This window comes from Mustela lutreola, chromosome 2 (assembly GCF_030435805.1).
Source record: "Mustela lutreola isolate mMusLut2 chromosome 2, mMusLut2.pri, whole genome shotgun sequence".
Taxonomy (NCBI): Eukaryota; Metazoa; Chordata; class Mammalia; order Carnivora; family Mustelidae; genus Mustela; species Mustela lutreola.
This window is the reverse complement of record NC_081291.1, coordinates 223487649-223515108: the sequence shown is the minus strand read 5'-3', so window position 1 is coordinate 223515108 and position 27460 is coordinate 223487649. Positions and strand designations below refer to the sequence as shown.

The 27460-nt window shown below is 52.5% G+C and overlaps 4 protein-coding genes across 4 annotated transcripts in view; all 4 read left to right on the top strand.

Moving 5' to 3' along the window:
- TSPEAR (thrombospondin type laminin G domain and EAR repeats) overlaps window positions 1–27460 on the top strand; it is a 201714-nt gene that overhangs the window by 116182 nt on the left and 58072 nt on the right. The gene's annotated exons all lie outside the window — the stretch shown is intronic.
- LOC131825456 (keratin-associated protein 10-7-like) lies at window positions 7341–8144 on the top strand. Its single transcript, XM_059164914.1, has one exon. It carries the CDS (start codon window positions 7341–7343, stop codon window positions 8142–8144), a length of 804 nt encoding a protein of 267 aa, XP_059020897.1.
- Window positions 12606–14975, top strand: LOC131826045 (keratin-associated protein 10-12-like). The gene is made up of 4 exons (XM_059165315.1): window positions 12606–12983; window positions 13026–13176; window positions 13286–13405; window positions 14752–14975. Exons 1-4 carry the CDS (start codon window positions 12606–12608, stop codon window positions 14973–14975), a joined length of 873 nt encoding a protein of 290 aa, XP_059021298.1.
- On the top strand, window positions 25814–26539 carry LOC131825460 (keratin-associated protein 10-1-like). The gene has a single exon (XM_059164918.1). It carries the CDS (start codon window positions 25814–25816, stop codon window positions 26537–26539), a length of 726 nt encoding a protein of 241 aa, XP_059020901.1.

Genomic DNA, 27460 nt, shown 5'->3' with positions numbered 1-27460 from the left:
GAGACCTCAAATTAGGGGGAGAAATAAGGGGGTAAAAAGAAATTTAAAAAATTAAAATATACATATAAAAATTAAAAAAAAAAAAAAAATATATATATATATATATATATATATATATATATATATATATATGGCTGGTGAATAGAACAGAGCCACCCACTTGATTTGGGGTGTATTTTGGCTTCTTAGAAGAAACTACCTCCCAAAATGTTAAAGAAAGAAAAAATTATTTATATACAAAAATAAGGGTAAGCATGATGAAGGGACAGAATATGATTGTAAAGATGAAAATTTTTAAAAATTCTAAAAACGGAATTGATAAGATAAGTTGGTTGGAAAAAAAAAGAAAAAAAAGTGGATAGAATTTGCTCAGGTTGCAGACTAGAACAAAACCTTGTGCTAGATTTAGGGTATATTTTGATCTATTAGAAGAATTTGTATCCCAACATTTTTTAGAAAAAAACAACACTCTATGTATAGAAAAAATAAAGTTAGATACAATGAAGGATAAAATATGAATATAATAATGAAGATTTTAAAAGATATTTTTAGAAAGGTACTGTTAAGATAAACTAGTTTAAAAATGTTAAAAGGGAAAAGAGGAAAAGTTTAAAAAATTAGAATAAGAAAAATTTTTTTAAAAAGTTAATTAACTTTGTAAGACTAAAGAGTCATGAGGGAAAGCCATGAATCCCATGCTTTGCTTTCCCCTAGCTCTGGAATTCTGCTGTTCTCCTTGATTAGTGAGCTTGGTCTTGACTGGATGTTCTTGTTGATCTTCTGGGGGAAGGGCCCGTTGCAGTGATTCTCAAATATCTTTGCCCAAAGTGGAATTGCACCACCCTTGCCAGGGGCTGGGCTGAGTAATCTGCTTGGGTCCACTCTCAGGAGCTTTTGTTCCCTGAGCGCTTTCTGTAGAGCTCTGGAGGGCGGGAATGAAAATGGCGGCCTCCCAATCTCCAGCCAGGAGGAGCTGAGAGCTCGGAGCCCCACTCCTCATTGTGCCCTTGGAGAAAAGCAGTCAGTCCTTCCCATCTCCTTGGTCTCCTGCCGCGCTCCAAGCTCACCCACCTGTGACCAAGCCTTTCTGTCTCTGGTGCGTGGCCCCGTTTGGAGTCTCCAATCCCAGCAGATCACTGCTGTGCTCCTCTTCCGGCAGAGGAAAGTGGATCTCCCTGGATTTGCCATTGTGGGATCCCTGCTCCAAGAGCAGTGGACTGACTGTGCCGCAGATCACAGTTTAAGGTAACCCCGAGCTGAGAGCTCACTCCTTGGCTCTGTCTCTGTAGCTGGCTTCCCCGCTGATACCTGCAGGCTCTGCTATACTCAGACACCCCTGATCCTTCAGTGACCCCGTGGGACCTGAGACCACACTGTCTCTGTGAGGGCTACCCCACTTAGCCTCTGAAACGATGTCCTTCAGTGCAGCAGGCTTCTAAAAGTTCGGATTTTTTGCTCCGCGCCTCTACCACTTGCCAGGAGCCAGCCCCTCCCCCCGCAGTCTATCTTCCAGTCACTTCGGATTCACTTCCCTGCAGGTCCTATCTTTCAGAAAGTGGTCACTTTTCTGTTCCTGGAATTTCTGCTCTTCTTCTCTTCTATCTCCTGTTGGGTTTGTGGGTGTTCGTAATGGTTTGGTAACTGTCTAGCTGGACTCCTGCGACCTGATGTCATCTCAGTCTCCTACTCCTCTGCCATCTTGACTGGTCTCTCCTATGTGTATTATTAATTGTTGGTTATATTTGGATGCTCCCAATTTAGGGGGATAAAATTTACATTTGCTAGATCTTCTTGATGGACCATCCCCTTTCTTATGACAGTGTCCTTCATCTCCAGTCTTTGTTTTAAAGCCTATCTTGTCCCACCTAAGTACTGATACTCCACTTTCTTTCGATGTCCATTTGCATGATGGATGTTTCTCCATCCCTTCACTTTCTGCAGGTGTTTTTATGTCTACAGTGGATCTCTTATAGGCAGCACTCAGTGATTTTCTAACAACTTTGTTGAGCTGTAATTAACATACCACACAATTCCCTATTTGAAGTGTGCAATTAAGTGATGTTTGGTGTATCCAGCTTCTGTGCAGCCCTCTTTGTGGGGAGTTTGCAATTTGCCATCACTTTGGGCTAGAGCCCTGCACGCTTCAGCTATCCCACCCCTACCAGCAACAACTAGTTTACTTCCTGTCCTATTTGTTTGCCTACTCTGGACATTTAATATAAATGGAATACATTCACAAATATATGGTCTTGCTCCTGGTTTCTTTTGTGTAATGTGTCTTCAAGGTTCATCTGTGTGAAAGTGCTCATCAGCACTTCACTCCTTTCCATGGTTAAATAATGTTCAACTGTACGGACATACCACAGTTTGTTCATCCATTCATCAGCTGATGGATGTGTGGGTCGTTTCTACCCTTTGGGTACAGTGAATAGTGCTGCTATAAACATTCATGTGCACAATTTGGTATGGACATATATTTTTTAATTCTCTTGGGTATATACTTAGGTTTGGAATTTGTTCTTATTCAAGATTGCTTTGGTTTATTCTGCATCCCTTGTAATTCCATATGAATTTTATCATCAGTTTGTCAACTTGAACTAAGAAGTCAGCTTGGATTCTGATAGGGATTACATAAATACACAAATGGGAGAATACTGCCATACTCACATTGTCCGCTCTTCTCATCCTGGAACAGGGATGTTTTCCCACAGATTTAGAGTTTCTTTAACAAAATAAAAATGATGTTCTATGGCTTTCAGAGCACTAGTTTTGCAGTTATCTTGTTCCTAAGTATTTATTCATTTTATCTAATTTATATTAGTTATTGGCATACAGTTGTTCATAGTAATTCTCTGTAATTCTTTTTATTTCTGTAAGGCTGACAGCAGTGACCCCTTCATTTCTGATTCTAATCATTTGAGTTCTCTCCCTCTCTTCTCTTTTTTATGATCAGTATAGCTAAAGTGTTGTCAATTTTTCAATCTTTTCAAAGAGACTGTTTTATTGATTTTTCTTTATTATTTTTCTATTCTCTATTTCACTTATTTATGTCCTACTCTTATTATTTCCTTCCTTCTGCTTGTCTGCTGTATCGTAAAGTGGAAGTTTATGTTATTTATTTAAGACCTTTCTCCTTTCTTAATATATGTACTTATTAGTGATAAATCTTTCTTAATATATGTACTTATTAGCTATAAATCTCTAAGAAGGGCTTTAATTGCCTCCTCTAAGTTCTGGTATTTTGTTCTTAAAAGTATCTTATGATCCTCCTTTTGATTCTTCTTTGACCTTTTAGTTATTCAGGAGTGCGCTGTTTAATTTATGAATCCCCCCAATTTTTTTTTCTGTTACTAAATTCTAATTTCACTCCATTGTGTTCTATCCATTTTAATGTATTGGGGTTTGTTTTATACATAACCCATGTTCTATCCTCGAGGATGTGCCATGTGCATTTCTGAAGAAGGCTATTCTGCTGTTGTTGGCCGAGGAGCCTGACCGATCTGTTAGGTCTTGCCGGTTTATTGTGCTGTTCTCTGTGTCCTTCCTGATCTTCTCTTCGGTTGTTCTGTCCATCGTTGAAACTGGGATAGTGAGGTCTTTAACTAATATTGTTGTCTATTTTTTTCCTTTATGTCTGTCAGCTTTTGCTTTGTGTATTTCAGTGTTGTTATTATTTGCATATATATTTACAGTTATTATATATTCTCCATCGATTGACCTTTTTATCATTAAAAATGTCTTTTTGTCTAGTAACAATTTTTGTTTTACATCCACTTTATCTGATGTTAGTAAAACATGAATATTTTCTTACGGCTGCTGTTTCTATGATATATCTTTTTCTATCCTTTTGCTTTCAATCTAGCTGTATCTTTTACTCTTAAGTGTGTCTCCTGTAATGGGTGTATGGTTTAATCTCAATTTTATCCTGTCTAACAATCTTCCCTTTGATTGTATGAGTTTATTCACAATTAATGTTATTATTGATATATAATTGATCCTCATTATTCATGGATTTTTGCAATTGCAACTTCACCTACTCACTAACATTGATTTGTAACCTCAAAGTCAATACTCATGGTGCCTTCACAGTCATTTATGGACATGCACAAGTCAGCAAAACATTGGGTATCCCCACATGCATGTTTCCAGCTGAGGTCAAACAACTTCACCTCTTGCTTCAGCTCATGCTGTGAACAAGTATCCTGTGCTGTCTATTTAAGCCAAATTCTTCAGGCTCTTGTGCTTCTTTTTGGTGATGTCACAGTTTGAAATGGCCTCCTAAGTACAAGAAGGCTGTGATGTGTCTCAGAGGGAAAATGCTTGTGTTAGATAAGCTTCTTTCAGGGATGAGCTATATTGCTATTGGGAGTGACTTCAGTGTTAAAGAGTCAGCAACAAATAATAAGTATTCATTGTGAAATGATAATGTATATTCACACACACACACACACACACACACATAATAAAATATAAATGTCTCTGTCCCTTGTTCTTGCTAATATTTGGTCTTTGACCCCAGTTTCTGACACTGAGCTCCTAAGTCCCTTGGAATTTCCTGGGTGGTTGGAATGATTTTTGTTATAATGAAGTGATTCTTAGTTGGCTTCAGGATGGGGCTACTCACTGGAAAGATCAAGCTTTGATTAGAAGCTTGGTGCTTTCAGCCCCATCCCCAACCTCAGGAAAGAGGAGAGGAACTAGAAATTGAGTTAATAATCAATCATGTGTGCATGATGAAGCCTCCATAAAAATCCCAAATGTATGGAATTCTGAGAACTTCCAGTTTTCTGAATGTGTCCACGTGCCAGGAGGGTGGCACAGCCCAGTTCCACAGGGAGAGACACTCCTTCACTCAGGACCCCTGCAGACCTCGCCCTCTATGTCTCTGTCCTAAAAATATCCCTTGCAATAAGTCAGCAGTAGGAAGTCAGTTCTTTTCCAGGGTTTTGTGAGCTCCTCTAGCAAAGTGTTGAATCCAAGGAGGAGATCATTGGAACCTCTTCCTTGTAGTCTAATCACAGGTTATGGGCATCTACTGTTGGCATCTGAAGGGGGGGTAGTCTCATGAGTCTGAGCTCTTAACCTGGGGTTCTGCACCAGTGTCAGAATGGAACTGAACTATGGGACACCCAGAAGGTGTATAGAGAGCTGGTCCATGGGAAAAACCCACACACCTGGTGTCAGAAGCATTACTTGTGAATGAAGGATGATGCTGCATTTTTCCCAGGCACACACATTGATCAGTGGACGAAAATGGGACCAGGGCCCACAGGAAGCTAACTCTAGTTCCCCTAGGAGTGATGCTTAATATTTGCTAACCCAGCATGTGCAGTGATTTTCCATAACACATCGCCGTCAGTGGTGTGAATGGGCTGTGGCTGGATCTTGCTGGCCACGTCACTGTCTTGCTTCCTCTGTGTCTTGTGTCTCTTACGTGTGTGTTCCTCTCGTCCTTCTTTGGTGTGCTCTTTTGCGCTTAGCAAGTCTTTTTGCAGGCAGTGTTTTTATTTCTTTAATGATTTTTCACTAGTTTTTTTAGTTTTTCCTAGTTTTGCTCTGGGGCTTCCATATGTTTATTTTAACATGGCAGAATCAGCTTCCGACTTACACTAAGTCAATTCCAGTGACGTAAAAACAGGCTCCTTTTTATACATCCCTTCTTGTCCCTTTGTGGTCTTGCTGTTATATACACTCTGCCTGTCCATGTTAAAAACCCCTCGATATATTGTTATAATTATTACCTAATATGCGTTTATGACTTCTAAGAAGCTGAGAGAAGACAGCAAAGCAAGGGTTGTATTTACGGCTTTGGTTCTCCTAGCCTTCTGATCATCTCTTGTTCCCTTGACATTTTCCTGTGACCCAAGATGCCCTCTGTGGTCATTTCCTCCGCCCACTGCAGCTTTGCTCCCACCAGCCTCTTTTGTGTTGTCGAATACATCACCTCACACCCCAGACCCCGCAATGCAACCTGGGCGTCCTGCTGCAGGCAGCTGCTTTAGTCGGAACGGCAAACCACAGGAGACTCAGTAAAGGAGGAAAGCTTAGGGCCACCCGTCTGCTGTAATCACATGACCTCCTTGACTGGCGAGCTCCAAGCCCTCCTGCAGATCAGAATTCCCCACCCAAGGGACTCCCGACAGTGTGTCTTATAAGGGGGGACTGCCAGCATCAAATTCCCTCAGTTTTTATTTATCTGGGAATGTATCCGGACTCATTTGTAAACACAGCTTTGTTGGATAGAGGATTCTTGATTGACTTTTTCTTTCTTTTTTTTTTTTTTTTTTTTTTTTTTTTTTTTTTTTTTTTGTCTTGAGCACTTTCGTGGGTCTTTTGTATATATCTTATTTGGAGTTCATTGAGCTCTCCAGATCTATGGATTATAGTTTTTAGATAGATTTGGAAGGTTTTAAGCCATTATGTCTTTCAGAGAATAACATTGCTCCACTGAGGACTGATTATCATGTGGCCCCAGGGACAGCCCCCAGCCCCACTCCTCAGAGGTCAGGGACACTTTCAACCCTTCAGCCCACTGGCCCCCAACAAGCCCTGGATGGAGCCCCGCAGCTCAGAGCATCACCAAGGGTCCTGCCCTTGCCCCTTCAGAGACTTGGCAGAGGAGTGACCAAGTGTCCATGAGGACATGAGGGCCCATGCCAGAAGCTGTGTACCCACCTCAGTACACAGGTCTCAGTACTGCGGCATGAAACAGTGGAGCAAACCCATTGCCTGTTGTGGTCCTTCCTCCTGGGCTAGCCTGCACCCTTTGCCATGGCCCCTTCTGTGAGCCCATCTCTGTCCCCTGGACACTTTCCTCATACCTGCCCCAGGGCTCACTCCTGGGAGACATGCCCCATCAACACCCACTACAGCCGGCAGCACCAACCCACAAAGTGCCCCCTGGCCCACAGCCAGCCCAGCCGAGCATCTCTCCCTTTGCTCAAAGCCCAAACTCTAGGGCGCCCCGTCCTCATCTCGTCCCTTGGGGTAGAAGGGCAACCCCTTGTGGGATGGAGCACAGGCTGTCATCGTAAGGAAATCACCTGATTTCTTGGTCTCTACAAAAGCATCAAAGCATTTCTACTGACTTTCCTCTGGGGACAAACACAGATCAGGATAGGCTGAACTACATTCAGGAGCCTCACAGAGAACCAGCACCAGGAACACATCACAACACTAAACACCAACAAGGAAGGGAAGGCTTCACTAAGCCTACTGTTGGGACAACATACACATCACGGTGGGTATAAAAGCCAGCAGCCTGAGCACCTCCCACAGTCAAACACTCACACTCACACACACTCACACTCACAACCTCCTCCAGCCCCACAGCCCCCACCATGGCCGCATCCACCCTGTCCGTCTGCTCCAGTGACCGGAGCTATGGCAGCCGCGTCTGCCTGCCCGGCTCCTGTGACACCTGCTCCGACTCCTGGCAGGTGGACGACTGCCCAGAGAGCTGCTGCGAGCCCCCCTGCTGTGCCCCCACCTGCTGTGCCCCCACCTGCTGTGCCCCCTTCTGCTGTGCCCCCTCCTGCCTGACCCTCATCTGTACCCCTGTGAGCTGCGGGTCCAGCCCCTGCCAGTCAGCCTGCACCAGCTGCTGCCAGCCTTCCTGCTGCAGCTCCTCCCCCTGCCAGGAAGACTGCTGTGTGTCTGTCTGCTGCAAGCCCGTCTGCTGCACCCCTGTCTGCTGCCAGACCTCCCCCTGCTCAGGCTCTTCATGCTGCCAGCAGTCTAGCTGCCAGCCCTCCTGCTGCAGCTCCTCTCCCTGTCAGCCTGTCTGCTGCACCCCTGTCTGCTGCAAACCTGTCTGCTGCACCCCTGTCTGCTGCAAGCCCATCTGCTGCACCCCTGTCTGCTGCAAGCCAGTCTGCTGCACCCCGGTCTGCTCCGGGCCCTCCTGCTGCCAGCCCAGCCCCTGCTCCTCGTCCTGCTGCAGACCGTCGTCATGCGTGTCCCTGCTCTGCCGCCCCGTGTGCAAGCCCGCCTGCTGCGTGCCCGCCTCCTCCTGCTGTGCCCCTTCCTCCTCCTGCCAGCCCAGCTGCTGCCGCCGAGCTTCCTGCGTGTCCCTGCTCTGCCGCCCCGTGTGCTCCCGCCAGACCTGCTGTGTGCCTGCCTCGGCCCAGAAGTCCTGCTGCTGACGGGGCCCCTCCTTCCACTGCTCCTGGGGCCAGATCGCACTTCCACCTAAAATATTTGAAGCCTTGAGCCCCGGCCTGGGGTCTTCTGCCCCAGAACACCCACCTCAGCAAGCAAGGCTGCCCCTTACTGTCTAGCTGGCTCCCTGGGCATCTCCAAGCTCCCTCCGGGCCGTGTCCCTCCCAGCCCCCTCCTCTTCATTCTGGTGGACTGAGGACACTTTGTCCTGCTCAATGTGAGCGACGTGTCTGTTGATCAATAAAGTCATTGTCGATCCTTCTCCAAAGACCCTGAATGCATATTTGGGCAAACCACAGGGAAGGGCCCTGACGCTGCACGGGGCGGGGCTGTGTCCAGGGCCACTGCACCGGGGCGGGGCTGGCCACCTGCACACCCTGCTTGGCCTTCTGCCGTGTTTGTCCCCTGCAGCCTCCAGCACAGAGAAGCCTGTCTACCTGGGGGCCCCTGGGTGCCCCTGGACACCTTTACCAGTGAGGGGCAGGGCGCCATCTGTCAAGCCCCTGAGCCTTATGTCTCAGGGCTGTGGAGCTTTACTAGGGACGAGGGAGAACCCGTTTCCTAACGCTTTGCCTGGAAGGCGCAGAGGCCGCTCCAGGACTGGCTTTGGGCAAGAGGGTGGCAGCCAGTTTCCAGAGACCCTCCGCAAGGGGCAGGGCTTCCCTCCACAGGAAGACCGCGAGTGTGTGCAGGGGTGACCCGAGCCTGTGTTGGGCAGGGCTCTCCGGAGATGCCACCCATAGGATGTGTGCCTGTATGTGCAGAGACATGGATTTTGAGGAACTGGTTTGTGTGCTTGAGGAGGCTGGCACGTCCGAAGTCTCAGGCAGGCTTCCCGGGAGAGGACTGCTGCCGCTGGGGTCAGAAGACTGTGGGCTGGTGGCCTCCCTGCCTCCTGAGGGACCGCTTTGCTGCCTCGTCCTTCGGCTGATTGGGCGAGGCCCACCTGCCGAATGGCAGAGAGCCGCTTCTAGGCAGCTGATTTAAATGCCGATTTCACCTAAAAACTATCTTCACAGCCAAGTTTGTGTGTGTTTGGCCAAAAAACAGAGCACGATGGCCTGGCCAAGAGGACACATAAAGTTAACTATCCCAGGGACCAATGGCCAGGGGGAGAAGGGGTTGGGAATGGTGGGTCTCGTTTGGGCACTCCGCTCAGGAAATCGAGTACTGGAAGAAGCAGGGAGGAGGGGTTCCCGCCGGCCCCAGGTGTCTCCCCTGGACGGTGTAGGCCTTGTCTGGGCCACGGATGGCCCCAGTGAGGAAGGACCTTCTCCGGGAGGCCTCACACACCCACATTAGAAGGAAACCACGCTTCGCAGCATTGTGTCAGAAGGACCAGGAGTCGATGGAGAGACCCGGGAGACCCCGTGCTGGGCACTGTGGCCAACAAGGCAGACAAGGTCCCCGCCCGCCAGAGGCCTACGTTGTAGCAGCGGCCGCAGGGCTGAGTGGCGACGGTCACAACAGGGGCCCGGCAGCAGGTGGACGGGACGGCGACCTCTTGCCACTGGGGAGCAGGAGGCTTGGCTCAGCTGGAGGGTGAAACTCTTAGGGTCCGTGATCAAAGGAACGAGACTGATATAAAGCGAAAATCAAACAAAGCTTTATTTCACGCCAAGCATCAAAAAATCAAACTGACTGGTCAGGGCTGTCTCTTATGAAAAGGCGACCGCGATGATCCCGACAAGGCCGCTCCCAAGAAGGCCGCTCTGGACGAGGCTGCTCTGCAGAGGAGGCCGCTCCCCTGACAAGGCCGCTCCCAAGAAGAGGCCACTCCCGACGACGAAGAGGCGCCAACGACAGCGTGGATGACGAGGAGGCCAACTCCGACGGCACAGGCTCTGCTCCCCACGACGTCACTCGACAAGGAGGCTCCCCGGAGGAGGCCGCCCCCCACGACGAAGGGGTGAGGACGATGACCCCGGCAAGACTGCTCCCAACGTGGCTGCTCCGGACGAGGCCTCCTCCCAGAAGGAGGCCGCTGGACGATGCTGCTCCCGCAGGGCCATTCCCCGAGGAGGCTTCTTCCCTGAAAGACGCAGCTCCAGGGAGACTCCTCGCGGCGGGGCTGCGGCTCAGTGGTGACGAGGCTGCTGGTGTCGGGGTTGTAGGCTGTTCCCGGCGGCGCCGCTCCCAAGGGCCGTGGTTCCCGGTGGCGGGGCCGCTGGCGTCGGCCGTTGGGGTCTTGGGACCGCTGGTGTCGGGACGGCCGGCGGCTTGGTGGTGGCGAGGCTGCTCCCCGCGGCACCGCTGCCGAGGGCCACTGGCGTCTGCAGCGAGCGGCTGAGCCGTTCCACGACGTGGCCGGGTCCCTCAGGGGATCGCCCATAGTGTCCTTGCCTGTGGCTGCCGGGCCCTGCGCCAGGCTGCCCGCCAGCCCCTCGCAGCGCGCCAGCTTGCCCGTGAGCTCGCGGATGGCCTCGCTGCGCGTCCAGCGTCAACTTCTGCTGCACGACAGTCTCTGCAGCACCGCGGCCCGCAGCTCCTCCTCGGGGCTCAGCGCGCCGCCCTGCATGGGCATCGCGGGCAACGGGCAGCCGGGGCGCCCCGCCTCCCGGGGCAGCGCCCTGCACACGAAGCGGCTGCCGGGCGGCGGGGCGTCTTGGGCGCCGGCGGCCAGCAGCGCCAGCATCTCGTCGCCGCAGCTTGGCGGGCGGGCGCCGTCGGGGCGCGCGGTGAAGGCCCCTCCGCTGCGGGCCGAGGCCCGGAGCGCCGCTCGAGGGCAGCCTGAGCGCGGGAGCGAAGGAACCGCCTGCCTCCCGCAGCCCGCTGTCTCCGCTGCGGTACCGCTCTGACAAGAGCTCTTACAGCCCTACGGCTCTCCTTCTGCTCCCGCTGACTCTCCGTCTCCTGCTTCTGCCCCCGACAGCCTCGCAGACCAACCTTTATGGGGGTGGTTGAGCCCCGGCCCTACACAGGTGGCCAGTTGAGTCCCAATTCACCCCCGCGGACACAGGCGCGCCCCACCGATTGGACTCTCCACCCGGCCTGTCCCGCCCCTACATCCGGGGTCCACAAGCAAGTTCCTCCGGACGGGGCAGGCCCTTACCAAACCCCAGGAAAAACTTTGGGCCGGGGAAAGTGTGCAGACGGCCGGTGATGCAGACGGGCGTCGGGCGGTCTCGGAGTCACAGCCTCGCGGAGCTGGGGTGCGGGGTCCCAGGCTCGCAGCGGGAAAGCCGACTTCAGGCGTGTCCGCCTTGAAGAGCCGGGTGGACGCCACCGTGCGGTGTGGTCACGGGAGGTACCCGCTGGATTTGTTGTCCAGGAAGGTCCTTCCGGCCCTGCACCCCTGCGAGCGCGGGTCTCGGTGGGCAAGGACTGGCCGCTCGCGGGGGTAGGGGGAGGATGTGGTGTCCAGCAGGCTGACAAGACGCAGCACTGAGCAGAGCAGGTGGTGCAGGGGGGACTTGGGCGGCCGCCAAGGTTCTGGCTCAGGGCCCTGGTGCACGGCACAGCGGCTCCTTTAAACAAAAAGACCCTGGGTCAGAGCTGGTTTGGGGGGACCATGGCCAGTACGTGGACATGTCAGGATGTGTGGCCCAGAGCGGCACGCACTGGGACGGACATTTAGGAATCCCTCTGGGAGACTCAGTGATGTTTATGGGAGGGCGGCGCTGGCTGCCGTGGGGTCGCCTGCAGAGGGAGACAGGATCCGTCCTGGAGCTTACACAGGAGACTGTCCAGATCCCCAAGTCTATACCGCGGTAACACGCAGATCTCTGAGAATTGTCCTGTACTGTCACGCTGCTTCCATGACAGCCAGAAGCCCCTCCCCACCCCCAGCGGGCACGATGCTCCCGTCGGAGCAAGAGAAAGACCCGCCCCGGCCACCTGCCTCTCCCAGGATGGCCATCTATGCCCTGGGACACCCCCGTCCGCGCCCAACAGTCGCCCACCCCACGCCTTAGCCCAGGTGTGGGTGTGATGGGACAGCGACCGAGAGGCTGCTGGTAACACCGGCGTCCCGCCCCCTGCCCCCACTGCTCCTGCCCGCACAGGCCTTCCTACCGGGAGCCCTGAGTCCTTCCTGGCCCTTCCCAGGGCATCAACGTCTCTGACATAATCCGCGGACCAGCACAGCCACAATCCGGCCACCGGTGTCCACCATGACCGTCTGCCACAGAGAGTCAGACACGCACTTGCCCTGGGCACCAGCAGGTGGAATGGCTTGTCCACAGCACGGCCCCTCACCAGCTTCCTGAGGGCAAGACCCTGGTCAGGCGGGCATCACGGACCCTCCCAGGCTGCTGACGCATCTAATTAAGCTTCCCTGTCCCGTGGGGACACCAACAAGGAAGGGGACATGTGAGTCTCCTGTGAGGACAACACCAGCCCAGGGGCGGATATAAAAGCCCTGGCATCCCAGGGCACCTCACACACACACTCACACACACACTCACACTCACACTCATATCCACCTCCAGCCCCACCGCCCCACCATGGCCGCATCCGCCCTGTCCGTCTGCTCCAGCGACCGGAGCTACGGCAGCCGCGTCTGCCTGCCCGGCTCCTGTGACACCTGCTCCGACTCCTGGCAGGTGGACGACTGCCCAGAGAGCTGCTGCGAGCCCCCCTGCTGTGCCCCCACCTGCTGTGCCCCCTCCTGCCTGACCCTCATCTGCACCCCTGCGAGCTGCGGGTCCAGCCCCTGCCAACCAGCCTGCACCAGCTCCTGCCAGCCCTCCTGTTGCAGCTCCTCCCCATGCCAGGAAGACTGCTGTGTGTCTATCTCCTGCAAGCCCGTCTGCTGCACCCCTGTGTGCTGCAAGCCCGTCTGCTGCACCCCTGTGTGCTGCAAGCCCGTCTGCTGCACCCCTGTGTGCTGCAAGCCCGTCTGTTGCACCCCTGTCTACTGTGAGGCCTCCCCCTGCTCAGCCTCTTCATGCTGCCAGCAGTCTAGCTGCCAGCCCTCCTGCTGCAGCTCCTCCCCCTGCCAGGAAGATTGCTGCCAGCCTGTCTGCTGCACCCCTGTCTGCTGCAAGCCCATCTGCTGCACCCCTGTTGCTGCAAGCCCGTCTATTGCACTCCTGTCTGCTGCAAGCCTGTCTGTTGCACCCCTGTCTGCTGCAAGCCCGTCTGCTGCAACCCTGTCTGCTCCGGGCCCTCCTCCTGCTGCCAGCCCAGCCCCTGCTCCTCGTCCTGCTGCAGACCGTCCTCCTGCATGTCCCTGCTCTGCCGCCCCGTGTGCAGGCCCGCCTGCTGTGTGCCCGCCTCGGCCCAGAAGTCCTGCTGCTGACGGGCCCGTCTTCCCCGCGGCCAGCTGGGCTCAGGATCCACCCAATGACCGTGGTCCTCCCCACCCCCTCAGTCAGGTCCTGACTTATGTTAGGTGGCTGCCCACACCGAACACAGAGTCTTCAATGCGTCCACTCTGCTGACCTGACCTTGACCTAAGGCTCCCTAGAACGCTGACCCCTCTGCCCCCACAGGGCTCCTGCTCCCAGGAGGGGCCTCGAGCACTTCGGGATCCCCTGCCCTTCCCTCCCAGTTTCTCGGCTCGGGTCCCATGGCCTCAACTACTGACCTCTCGGCGCCTGCTCAGACACCCAATAAACTCACTCACCAGCGCATCTGCTTCCTTTCTTCCGACCCTCATGGAGGTGGGGGTGCAGGGGTCTGAGCAGACATTGGTCTCCTCCATCCGGGAACATTTCTAGGAATGAGGGACTGAGAAATCCCGCAGGGCAAGGCACTGGGGTGGGAGGCACACCCTGGCCCAGGAAGGTCAGGGCTCCTGGCCCCTGCATGCCCAGGGCTTCCCAAGGCTGGCCACCTGCACAGGGGTCGTGGTCTGAGAGTTCTCAGCCCCTGGCCCGTTTCCACCCTCGGCCCAGCGGGACAAACCGGCCCCAGACCAGCCGGCCTTGGGGAGGCAGGCAGCACAGCCCCTACAGGCCTGCGGTCCCCGTGGGTCCTCCCGTGGGCTGTACCTATTTAGCAGAAAGGTGGTGGCGTGGGGGAGGCACTGCTGCAGTCAAGATGGGGAAACACGGACTTGGATACCTTCCCCCCCAGACCAACTGAGAGCACTAAGACCATGAAGTCAGGCTGTCAGATCCTGGGCCTGCGGTTCACAGAACAAGCGCGGGGAAGGGGAAGGAGCAAGGTGCATGTCCCAGCACCTCCCAGCCTTCCCACCAGCTGCAGAATGTGTCCAGCCCCCATGAAGAAGGGCAAACCCACTGGAGTGCCGAGCACCCCAAGTTTCACAGATGGCCTTGGGAGTTGGGAGGAGGCCCAGGCAGCCAGGGGTTGGGCTTGGGGTCAGAGTGCTGGGGAAGAGACCCTGTCACAGCGGGTCTCTCTACCCTGAAGCTGCTGCGTGCTCCATCTGCCCCTCCCCTGCGGCCGTGGCACCTGCTGGTCTCCTGTCTCCTTAGCGGGGTCCTTCCCCGTGCACGGAGCATGCAGACTTCTCAGACTGGCTGTTTCCGTCACTCTCAGGCGCGTGAATTTCCTCCCGGTTTCTTCCTGGCCTGGCCGCACCTTCCTCCCCCTTCCTCCCCCCCCCTCCTTCTTCTTCTTCTTTTTTTTCAATTTGTTTTTCTTGAACCCAAATACACATAACCTCGTCTACCGTCCTAGCCAGTTTCAAGCGCAGAGTTCAGCGGCGCTTAGTACATCCTCCGGTCGTGCCGCCGTCCCCACCGCCCGTCTCCAGGACTCCCGTCATTCCCGGGAAGATGAAACCCTGTCCCCACGAACGCTGCCTCGCCAGCCCCTGCCCCCAGCCCTCGCGCCTGCCCATCCGCCTTCTGTCTCTGAAATACCTCCCGTCGGTGGAACCCGGAGTAGCTGTCTTTCTGTGACTAATGTCCTGACACGCTTCTATGATGCTGCAGTCAGACCTGCTTCCTTTTTAGGGCTGCTGCGATTCGCTGCGTGGATGGCCCGCGTTTGGCTTATCTATCTGTCCCTCGGTGGGCCCTGGGCTCTGCTCTTGTCAGTAGCGCTGCTGTGAACACAGCCGTACAACTCTCTTCAAATGCCTGCTTTCGGTTCTTTGGAACATATACCTGTATATTTACTGGATCGTACGGTAACTCCCCTGTTGATTTTTTGAAGAACCACCCTATAGATTTCCACAGCGGCTGGACCATTTCCCGCTCACTACACAGGAGGGCTTCAAGTTCGCCACATTATCATCAACATGCGGTATCTTCTCGTTGTTACAATATATCTATTATATATAAGATCCAGGGGCGCCTGGGGGGCTCAGTGGGTTAAGCCTCTGCCTTCAGCTCAGGTCATGACCTCCGGTCCTGGGATCGAGTCCCGCATGGGGCTCTCTGCTCATTGGGGAGCCTGCTTCCTCCTCTCTCTGCCTGCTGCTCTGCCTGCTTGTGATCTCTCTCTGCCAAATAAATAAACAAATGAAATCTTATATATAAAATCCATACACAAAGATGTCTTCTCCTTGTACGTACATTGTATATCCTATGTCCACATTATGTTTCCAATTACATAAGTACGATATATATGATGCATCTGCCGTGATGGGTGTAAGGGGCTTGTCGTTGCATTGGATTTGGTGTCTCTAATAATGAGTGACGTTGAGCATCTTTTCCTGTGCTGGTTGGTCACAGAATTTGTGCATCTTCTGTGTCATTCTTGTCCTTGGCTCATTTTTGAATTGGGTTGTTTGGCTTTCTGTTACCGAGTTTTGGGAGTTCTCATGCATTTTAGATATTAATCCCTGATCAGAATGTGATTGTCAATGTTTTCTCCATGTCTTTGAGTTACCTTTTATTCTCCATTGGTATTGTCTTTTGATGAAAAATATTTAGAATTTTCATGAAGTCCAATTTTTGTTTCGTTTTGTTTTGTTTTGTTGTTGCCTGTGCCGCTGGTGTCATATCCAGGAAATCCTCGTGAAATCCGATGTTGCGAAGCTTTCATCCTGTGTTTTCTTCCAAGAGTTTTATAGTGTTAGGTCTTCCATTTATGTTCTGGATCCATTTTGAGTTCATTTTGTGTGTCGTGTGACACCGGGGCCACCTTCATTCATTCGCACGTGAGTCATCAGTGTTCCCAGCACCATTTGTGGAAAAGACTGTCCTGGGGCACCTCCGGGACTCAGTGGGTGAAGCAACCGCCTGCGGCTCAGGTCGGGATCCTGGAATCCCAGGATGGAGTCCCAGGACGGAGTCCCACATGGGGCTCCCCACTCAGTGGGGGGTCTGCTTCTCCCTCTGACCTCTCCCGTCTCACGCTCTCACTCATTCTTTCTCCCAAATAAACAGAGAAAAAACTTTAAAAGACAAGACAAGACTGTCCTTTCTCCGTTGAATGGACTTGGTGTCCTTGTGAAAGCTGACTTGACCTATAAGGTGAAGGTTTATTCCCGGACTCCGGTCTATTCCATTGGTCTATACGTACCCCGTGTTCATGTCCACACCATCCTACTTTGATTACTGTAGCTTTGTGGTTTCAAACTCAGGAGGTGTGAGTCCTCCAGCTTTGTGTTTTGGGGATTGTTTCAGATATTCAGGGTCCCTTGAAATTCTATATGAGTGTGAGTGGTTTTATGTTTCTGTGAAAACGTCATTGTGACTGTTTTTAATTAACATACAATGTACCATTTGCTTCAGGGGTGCAGGTCTGTGAGTCATCAGTCTGACACAGTTCCCGGCTCTCACCATAGCACGGACCGTCCCCAGGGTCCATCGCCAGCCACCCCGTCCCCCACCCACCACCCCTCCAGCAACCCTCAGTTGTTTCCTGAGATGAAGAGTCTCTTAGGGTTTGTCTCCCTCTCTGGTTTCGTCCTGTTCCATTTTTCCCTCCCTTCCCATGTGATCCTCTGTCTTATTTCTCAAATTCCTCAAATCAGAGAGATCATATAGTTGTCTTTCTCTGACTGACTTACTTCGCTCAGCATAATACCCTCTAGTTCCATCCCCGTCATTGGGATGGACACCGTCACTGTGATTTCAGTAATGATCGCATTACGTCTGTAGATTGTTTTGGGTAGTCTGGACATCGTAACAACCCTGAGCCTTCCCGCCCGTGAACGTGGACTGTCTTTCCATTTATTTATGTTTTCTTGGCCGTCTTTCACCAACGTTTCATAGATTTCCTCGTACAGCACTTCCCCCTCCTTGGCCAGTTCCTTTTATTTTATTCTTTTTGGAAGCAATCATAAGTGGAATTATTTTTATAATTTCCTTTTGGGATTGTCCATTGTTTGTGTATAGAAATGCAATGGATTTTTGTGTGTTGACTTTGTCTCCTGCCACTTTTCTGCATTCATTTGCTAGTGCTAACACGCTATATAAAAGGTCATGACATCTGTGAAACAGGTGTGATTTCACTTCTCCCTTTCCAATCTACACTGCTTCTATTTATTTCATTGTCCAACTGCTCTTGGGAACCTCCAGTACTGGGATGAATAGAAGTGGCTAAAAGGGGCATCCCTGCTCCATTCCTGATGTTAGAGGACAAGCTCTCAGTCTTCCCCGTTGAGTACGATCTTTGCTGAGGGGTTTTCACACAAATATTTTATTATGCTGTGGTAGTTCCTGCTTTTCCTGGTCTTGAAAGGGTCTGTGGATAAAAGGACGAGACTGATACAAAGCGAAGGTCCAGCAAAGCTTTATTTCGCGCCAAGCATCGGGAATCAAACTGACCGGCCAGGGCCATCTCTTGCAAAGAGGCGACCCCTCCCTGCCTCACAAACTAACTTTTATAGAGTAAAGGCCATGTGGTCGAGCCTGGCCATACACAGGTGGCCGATTGAATTACAGTTCACCCCATGCTAGTCATTTAATTCAGTCTATGACCTTGGCTGGAATCGGCGCCTTTGTCTGGCGCCTGATAGGCGGGGCTCACACTCCTTGGCGGGTCATTCGTGTGCTTTCCCTTGATTGGATGTTTCCAGCTGGCCTGGCTCATCCTTGGCGGGTAGGGAGGTCATACGTGCGCTTTTACTGATTGGACGTTTCCGCCTGGCCGGACACGTCCTTGTATGTGGGCTCCGTTATCAGGGGGCTGATCAGTCATGTTTCACCAGTTCTGTTTCTAAGCACTTTTCTCTAGGGGGGAAGGGGCAGGTTCAATCTAAGTTTACTGCATGAACAACAAAATAACTCGCTCTGGCTAAGTAGGCCCTTACAGTCTGTTGACTGGGTCTCCATGGAAGCGTGCTGAATGTCGTCAAATGCTTTTAAGGTATTGAGGGAGATGAGCCTCCACTGTTCTCTTTATGCTGGTAGCGGGGGGTTTCATACTGACCAATGTTCCTAAGTGGAACCATCCTTGAATTCCAGAAACGCGACCTTCATGGTCCCGGTGTGTAATCTCTTCACTGTGCTGCTGAATTCAGTTTGCTAGTGTTTTGTTGAGGACTTTTGCATGATTGTTTGTAAGGGATGTTTGCCTGTGGTTTTCTGCCTGGCTTTGTTATCAGGGTAATGTAAGCCTCATGGAATGAATTGGGGAGGGTTCTCCCCTGTTCAATTTTTTTTTTAAAGCTTTTAGTAAACTAGGAATAATTGGAAAACCTGTTAACCTGATAAAAGACATCTGTGAAAAATTTATAGCACACACCATACTTAATTGTAAAAGTCTGAGAGCTCCCCTCCAAAGATCAGGAAAAAGATACAGATGTCCTCTCTCCCTGCCCCTACTCAACACCATACTGAAGTCCTGGCCTGTGCAACCAGCAAGAAGAAATCCAAGTCATACACATTGGAAATTAAGATATACAATGGTCTGTATTCACAGAGGATGTCAGTGTCCACCTAGAAAACCCCAAGAATCTACAGAAATCTCCTAGATACACAAGAGAGTTTAGCAAGGTTGAAGTGTGCAAGCCTAAAATAATTAAAATTAATCGCATTTCAATATAATAGCAATAAATCATTAGAATTGAAAAATTTTGTTTAAAGGCGTGATTTGCAACAGAATAAACAATGGAAACTTCGATATAAATCTCAGGGAATAGGTACATAATGAGAACTACACAAATACCGACAAAAGAAACGTAACCAGACGTGAGTCAATGGGGAGCTGAACCAGGTTCGCAGGTGGGGATATTGTTCTGTCAGTGAGCTCCAGACTCGTCTATAGACTCAAGCCAATCCCCAACCACGTCCCAGTAGCAGTTTTTGTCAGTATGAACAAGCGAATCCGAAAATTATTTGGATAGGAAAGGAGCTCAAATATCCAAACCACTTGAAAATGAAGAACAAAGTTGGAAGACGTCACTCACCGACTTCAAGATTTTCTATAAAGCCACAGAACTCAAGACCATGTGATGGTGGCAAAGGAATAGAAGCAGGCAGATCCGGAAACAGAATAGACACACAGACGCACGCAAATACAGTCAACTGATTTTTGACCAGATCCTTGCAAAGGCAAGTTCAAGAGACAGAAGTGTGCTTGGAACGACTGGACGTCCAAATCCAAAAAACCACAAAGGAGCCTTGACCCATACCTCACACTTAGTGTAAAAACTTCATAAAAACTGACCATAGCCCTAAATGTAAAATGTAAACATTTTAGACTTTTAGAAGCCAACAGCAGAAGAATTGTTGCGACCTTGAGTTGGGCTATAGCCGAGAGCACGATCTGAAGAAGACGAAAATCGATGAAGAGGTCTCTACCCGTATTGAACCCTTTTGCTCTCCCAGCAACATGCCGAGGGCCTGAATAGCAGAAAATGTTCGCAAGTCGCATCCGAGCCAAGGGCAGCCCACCCTCGCGCCACACGGGCTTGGACTGCGAGCCCGCACTCCCACGGGGCTTTCCCCAGTAAATCCGTACCCTACTGCGCGCGTGTTTTCTCTTCCTGATGATTTTCTTGAGAGCATTTTCTTCTCCAGCTCACTTTATGGTAAGAAGACAAGTATGTGTCCATGAACTCTGTGTTATCGTAGAACTTCTGGTCTACAGGAGGCTGTTGGCAGTTCTGTTTCTGGGGGGCGTACACATCTGTACACACGAATGTTCGACGTGAGGGGCTTGGTGCCCTGACGCCCACCTTCTTCAAGTCCAATGGCGCTCATATCCAACATGCATAAAGAGCTCTCAAAATTCACTGTCAAGAAAACCTTAAAAAAGGAAGGGCCTGAACATTTGAAGAAACACCAAAAGACAAGTGGATGGCAAATACACACATAAAAAGACACCTCACACCATTAGTCGTCAGGGAGGTGCAATGTAAACCCCACGGAGGTACCCTAACGTTGTCGGGAGCCAGTACAGGAGGCCTACTATAAGAGCTGTAAGAGACTGAATATGATTGGCTGTTCATTTAGGTCCACTCACGCGGGAGGTGCATGAGCACTGCATTCTGATTGGGTAACACTGCCTGTATAAAAACGCATGCGCCTGGGGTTAGAGGAGGAGGAAGAAAAAAGCGATTAATAAAAAAGGTTCGCCGCTACGTGAGTCTCCGAGTCGTTCTTGCGGGCGGAGGGCGACAAGTGGTGCCGAAACCCGGGAATCTCATCGTGAGAGATGCACGGAGTCGGCGACGATCAGGTAAAGAGTGCACCTATTTCTGTCTAGTGATAGGGAAAGTTCCTCAAGTCGAGGACGAGCGTAGTAAAGCTTTCCGGTATGGGAAACGAGATGGCCACACATAAAATGCTGGGGCCGCTTTCTGATATCCTTAAGCAATTGGTACTCCTTTAAAAAATAAAACAGCTCGTTTGTTTTTGACAGAAGTGGGACAAACGGCTCCCTGGTTTTTGGAGGAAGGGGTATTAAACATCCCTCAGTGGGAGCATTTAGGAGAAGACCTTAGACGCGATCCGCGCACTACGCCGGGAACCCTGGCCGTTTGGTCTTTAGTGAAAGTTTGTTTGCAATCCCCGCGAGAACCCATACGCCAGGCGGTGCAACTGGGAGGGGAGATCTTAGAACAAGTGAAAGAGGAATTTTGTAAAGGCTCCTTGAAGGACACTAGCTCTGAGAGTGAAAGCTCAAACGGACACTCAGACAGTGAGGGATCTAGCTCGAGCGATGATGAAAGGAGAAGAGGAGGGAAATCGCCCAAAAGCCAAAAGGTGAGCAAGATGCAAAAGGAGCTTGCAAAAAAGGAGGAAAAGCTAAAGAAGGCTATGGCGCAGCTCAAAATGCAGGGGGAAGTTATGGCGCAGCTGAAATTAAAAGCGGAAGAAGGAGCTATGGTGCAGTTACAAACAGAGACGGAAGTGGTAGATAACTTAGATCCTGTGCCCACGCGCCCAGCCCCAACAGCGCCACCTTACGAGGGGCCTCCTCCGTATAAACCTTGCTGCACCAAGGCCTGCTATTGTGCGAGCTGCACCGCACGAGTGGCTGCCACAGTAGCCTCTCAGGAGTTTGGGTGAGAACAGGATTCTCATTCAGTCCTAAAATCCCCACTTACTCTAACTCCACCTTTTTTGGCTATAATTATACCTACCAAGACCCGGCGCAAGGCGCGTCAGCTCACCTTCTAGATAGGTGGCTGCTCTGCAACGCTGCACAGGCATGTACAGGCTTGGAAAGCCTTCACTTTATTAATGGGTCTACATGGCGTAACTGTACGTACAACTATCACGTAGGCTCTTGATTTGAAACAAATGTTACTTGCAATTGCACCTCAGCTAAGCACATAAGTTGCTCACCAACGCCCGTCTGTGTTAGAGCTCCCTTTCTCTTCATAGTTTTTAATGCTTCTACTATTAACAAGTCATCTAGTCTCTCTTGTGAGTCCCAGAATTGTCTGCTATCAGAATGTTGGAACGCCACGGTGGGAGACTCGGCAGTAATAGCCAAGATACCGACGTATATCCCGATGCCAGTACAGGTGAACCCCGACAACCTGCCGGTGCTGCTTCGACATACACGAGACTTTGGAATAACAGCAGCCATTAATGCAGCTATTGCAGCATCTGCCGCCGCTGCTACTGCTGCCGCGGTAGCGTTGACAACCTCGGTACAGACAGCAGCTGCGCTCAACAACGTCACAGGAATGGTCGCGGAAGCATTGGCTACGCAAGAACAAATTAACGGACATTTGCATGCTGGGATCCTTATTGTAAATCAAAGGGTTGATCTTGTACAGGAACAACTTGATATCCTAGAGTCAATTGTGTCGATAGGATGCATACATAATATGTCCGGACTTTGTATCACCCCTATAGCTCATAACAACTTATCCCTAGCAGCTAACCTCTCTAGACAGTTAGGAAATATGCTTAATGGTACCTGGACCCGTCAATTTCAAAAATTAACTAGGCAATTACGAGCTCAAATTATATCCATAAATTCTACCAAAGTAACTATTGCACCTGTTAGTGAGTGGAAAAAAAATGTTACAGCAATCTGTTTCGTTCCTCAAACAGTGGGCTGGACTTGGTGCCATGGCTGTTCTCTTAATCACAGCTAACGTACTAATGTTACGTTGGGTGTGTGGCCGTGTCCGTCACAATCAACGACAATAACACCTCATGGTTCAAGCCATGATGGCTCCTGAGGCTGGTACCTCCCCCCAGATATGGCTAAGTATTCTAGATCGGTAGTCAAAGATGGGTAAGACTGATCCCACACCATAGCAACCTAAGACAGGGGCTCTTCGACCAGGGAGAGTACCCGATGACGGGTAAGCATGTGTGCTGAGGATTGGCAACCTAAGACAGGCACAATCTCAGCCATTATAAATAAATAAAAAAGGGGGAGATGTCGGGAGCCAGTACAGGAGGCCTACTCTAAGAGCTGTAAGGGACTGAATATGATTGACTGTTCATTTAGGTTCACTCACGCGGGAGGTGCATGAGCACTGCATTATGATTGGTTAACACTGCCTGTATAAAAATGCATGCGCCCGGGGTTAGAGAGGAGGAGGGTGAAAAAAGCGATTAATAAAAAAGTTTCGCCGCTAGGTGAGTCTCCGAGTCGTTCAACGACTAGGCGTCGAAATCCAAAAAACCAAAAAGGAGCCTTGACCCATACCTCACACTTAGTGTAAAAACTTCATAAAAACTGACCATAGCCCTAAATGTAAAATGTAAACATTTTAGACTTTTAGAAGCCAACAGCAGAAGAATTGTTGTGACCTTGAGTTGGGCTATAGCCGAGAGCACGATCTGAAGAAGACGAAAATCGATGAAGAGGTCTCTACCCATATTGAACCCTTTTGCTCTCCCAGAAACACTGCCAAGACCCTGAAAGGCAGAAAATGTTCGCAAGTCGCATCCGAGCCAAGGGCAGCCCACCCTCGCGCCACACGGGCTTGGACTGCGAGCCCGCACTCCCACGGGGCTTTCCCCAGTAAATCCGTACCCTACTGCACGCGTGTTTTCTCTTCCTGATGATTTTCTTGAGAGCATTTTCTTCTCCAGCTCACTTTATGGTAAGAAGACAAGTATGTGTCCATGAACTCTGTGTTATCCTAGAACTTCTGGTCTACAGGAGGCTGTTGGCAGTTCTGTTTCTGGGGGGCGTACACATCTGTACACACGAATGTTCGACGTGAGGGGCTTGGTGCCCTGACGCCCACCTTCTTCAAGTCCAATGGCGCTCATATCCAACATGCATAAAGAGCTCTCAAAATTCACTGTCAAGAAAACCTTAAAAAAGGAAGGGCCTGAACATTTGAAGAAACACCAAAAAGACAAGTGGATGGCAAATACACACATAAAAAGACAACTCACACCATTAGTCGTCAGGGAGGTGCAAAGTAGACCCCACGGAGGTACCCTAACGTGCCTCTGAGGATGGCCAAGACGGCAAAGCTCAGCCAGGGGTAGCCGGCGGGGGCTTGGAGGAGAGAGGAGCTCGAGCAGCGCTGGGGGAAACGTAGCGTCATTCGGGCACTTCGGAAAGCTTGGCAAGAAAGCGCATTCAAGGGTCTCAACCCAGCATTAGTCATCAGGGGACACAAATTAAACTGCAGTAAGACACCGCACACACCTGTTAGAATGGCCAATATGGAACCAAAAAATGCAACTTCGAGGGCTGGCAAGGACACAGGGCCACGCGAGCCCCTGTACGCCGCTGGAGGGAGCGCAGCACGGCATGGACACTTGGCAAAATCGTTTGGCAGTTTCTGATTACGTTGCACCTGCCCTGAGCCCATGACGCAACGAGGCCACCCCTGCATGTGTGCCCTGGAGAAACAAAAATCCGCTGCCGGGCAAAGACCGGTACTTGATGCTGCGGCCGCTTTCTTCGCTCGTAACCCTCCAAAACAGAACGCGACGGAAACGTCCTCCACCCGGCGGCAGAGTCACCGAACTATGGCCCCGGCCTGCCCCGGAACGCGATCGGACGAAAGAGAGGGCACGGCCGCCCGGCCCTCAGCCCTGGAAGCACAAGCAGGTTCTGCTAAATGCAAGATGCCAGACCCCAGAGGCTGCACACTGTCTTTATAGAACATTCTGGAAAAGCCACAAGGGCAGTGACCGAGAGTCGGTGGCCACAAGGGTTTGGGGCAAAGGGAGGTGTTGCTAGGGTGGGGAGCACGAGGGACCTTCTGCATGGCTTAGGGGCGGTGCGTGGGCGACCGCCGGGACTCGGGGTCCCACCCAGCGCCACCAAGTGCGTTGTCCGTGGAGGGAGGCGGGGAGGAGGGGGAGCCGCGGCTTGGCTGTCGGGTCAAGCGGGCGCGTGCCTCTCCCTGAGATGGCAGGACCCGCAATCTGCTTTGGGCTGATTTTCTTTTTCTCTTGATTATTTTCTATATCTTCCTTCTCTTTGTTCCGGCGTTGACTCTGCTGGACCAGCTGGTCTGGGGATGCTCCCACCAGCGGTGCTCGGCGGCAGATTTCCAGAACAGCTCTAGCTGGGAAGGGCTGTACCTTGCTCTCACCGGGGGCACAGAGGCCGTGGTCCGACCCCTCCCCCTCCAACGCTGGAGAGCCGGTCGCACGTCTTTGCTGAGCGGCGGGCCGATGCCAGCCTCTCCGGAGACATCGAGGGTGCTGAGGTCGGGGAGCGAGCACGCGCGTGTGCCGACACGTGCACCGATTTCTGTCCGCTTCCTCCCACGTCTGGTCAGAACCCCACGTCCGCACACCGCTCTGCTCTGAGACGCGTTCCGGGTCCTGATCCGTCCTTCCGAAGGCTCGTGCGGGGAACACGGGATCCTGAGCGCGCCCTCATTTCCTCTGAAGCTCTCCACGTTCCTTCTCGGTCATTCCGGGCTGAGACATGGTGTCCGCCTTCCCGCTCAACCCTGATCGCCGCCACGCAGCTCTCCGTGTTGGGGGCGCCGGCAGCGGACGCGCACACTGTCCTGGCTCTGCGTCCTGCCTGCTCCCGGGACTGGGATTCGCAGCCTTTGCCCACGCCCAGCCCCCAACTCGCCCCGCAAACCGGAGCCGAGAGCAGGACGCGGTGGGCAGGCTGTCCGGCCGGGGCTGCAGGACACTAGGTTGTTCCCGTGCTGTTTGCTTAAAGACCCAAACAAAGTCAGGGGCCAACCCCGTCCTCAACCACAACAGGCATTTTACAAGCAGACGCTCTCGTGTACATAAACCGGCGGTAATAAGCACTCCCAGGGCTCAGCCAAAACAGCCACGAGGAAGGGGAAGTCTCACGGAGCCTCTTGCTGGACTACACACACCTCGGCGGGTATAAAAGCCGACAGACAACCAGCGCCTCACACACACACTCACACTCACACACACACTCACACTCAACTCACAGCGTCCTCCAGCCCCACCGCCCCACCATGGCCGCATCCACCCTGTCCGTCTGCTCCAGCAACGCCTGCCCCGACTCCTGGCAGGTGGACGACTGCCCAGAGAGCTGCTGCGAGCCCCCCTGCTGTGCCCCCTCCTGCTGTGCCCCCTCCTGCCTGACGCTCATCTGCACCCCTGCGAGCTGCGGGTCCAGCCCCTGCCAACCAGCCTGCACCAGCTCCTGCCAGCCCTCCTGCTGCAGCTCCTCCCCCTGCCAGGAAGACTGCTGCGTGTCTCTCTGCTGCAAGCCCGTCTGCTGCACCCCTGTCTGTTGCAAGCCCATCTGCTGCACCCCTGTCTGCTGTGAGGCCTCTCCCTGCTCAGGCTCTTCATGCTGCCAGCAGTCTAGCTGCCAGCCCTCCTGCTGCAGCTCCTCCCCCTGCCAGGAAGGCTGCTGCCAGCCTGTCTGCTGCACCCCTGTGTGCTGCAAGCCCGTCTGCTGCACCCCTGTCTGCTGCAAGCCCGTCTGCTGCACCCCTGTGTGCTGCAAGCCCGTCTGCTGCACCCCTGTCTGCTGCAAGCCAGTCTGTTGCACCCCTGTCTGTTGCAAGCCCGTCTGCTGCACCCCTGTCTGCTCCGGGCCCTCCTCCTGCTGCCAGCCCAGCCCCTGCTCCTCGTCCTGCTGCAGACCGTCCTCCTGCATGTCCCTGCTCTGCCGCCCCGTGTGCAGGCCCGCCTGCTGTGTGCCCGCCTCGGCCCAGAAGTCCTGCTGCTGACGGGGCCCGTCTTCCCCGGGGCCAGCTGGGCTCAGGACACACCCAGTGACCGTGGTCCTCCCCACCCCCTCAGTCAGGTCCTGACCTGTGTTAGGTGGCTGCCCACACCGTAGACAGAGTCTTCCATGTGTCCACTCTGCTGACCTGACCTTGACCTAATAGCTCCTCAGAACGCAGACCCCACTGCCCCCCAGGGCTCCTGCTCCCAGGAGAGGCCTCGAGCACTTTGGGGTCCCCTGCCCTTCCCTCCCAGTTTCTCGGCACGGGTCCCGTGGCCTCAACTGCTGACCTCTCGGCGCCTGCTCAGACACCCCAATAAACTCACTCACCAGCGCATCTGCTTCCTTTCTTCCGACCCTCATGGGGGTGGGGGTGCAGGGGTCTGAGCAGACATTGGTCTCCTCCATCCGGGAACATTTCTAGGAATGAGGGACTGAGAAATCCCACAGGGCAAGGCCCCGGGGTGGGAGGCACACCCTGGCCCAGGAAGGTCAGGGCTCCTGGCCCCTGAATGCAGGGCTTCCCAAGGCTGGCCATCTGCACAGGGGTCGTGGTCTGAGAGTTCTCAGCCCCTGGCCCGTTTCCACCCTCGGCCCAGCGGGACAAACCGGCCCCAGACCAGCCGGCCTTGGGGAGGCAGGCAGCACAGCCCCTACAGGCCTGCGGTCCCCGTGGGTCCTCCCGTGGGCTGTACCTATTTAGCAGAAAGGTGGTGGCGTGGGGGAGGCACTGCTGCAGTCAAGATGGGGAAACACGGACTTGGATACCTTCCCCCCCAGACCAACTGAGAGCACTAAGACCATGAAGTCAGGCTGTCAGATCCTGGGCCTGCGGTTCACAGAACAAGCGCGGGGAAGGGGAAGGAGCAAGGTGCATGTCCCAGCACCTCCCAGCCTTCCCACCAGCTGCAGAATGTGTCCA

Excerpts from the sequence above, each read along its gene's own strand:
- LOC131825456 (XM_059164914.1), top strand. The coding sequence starts at position 7,341 with ATGGCCGCATCCACCCTGTCCGTCTGCTCCAGTGACCGGAGCTATGGC.
- LOC131826045 (XM_059165315.1), top strand. The coding sequence starts at position 12,606 with ATGGCCGCATCCGCCCTGTCCGTCTGCTCCAGCGACCGGAGCTACGGC. Across the intron at positions 12,984-13,025 it reads AGCCCGTCTGCTGCACCCCT|GCCTCCCCCTGCTCAGCCTC; the intron begins GTGTGCTGCAAG and ends GTCTACTGTGAG. Across the intron at positions 13,406-14,751 it reads AGAAGTCCTGCTGCTGACGG|CCAGTTTCAAGCGCAGAGTT; the intron begins GCCCGTCTTCCC and ends CTACCGTCCTAG.
- LOC131825460 (XM_059164918.1), top strand. The coding sequence starts at position 25,814 with ATGGCCGCATCCACCCTGTCCGTCTGCTCCAGCAACGCCTGCCCCGAC.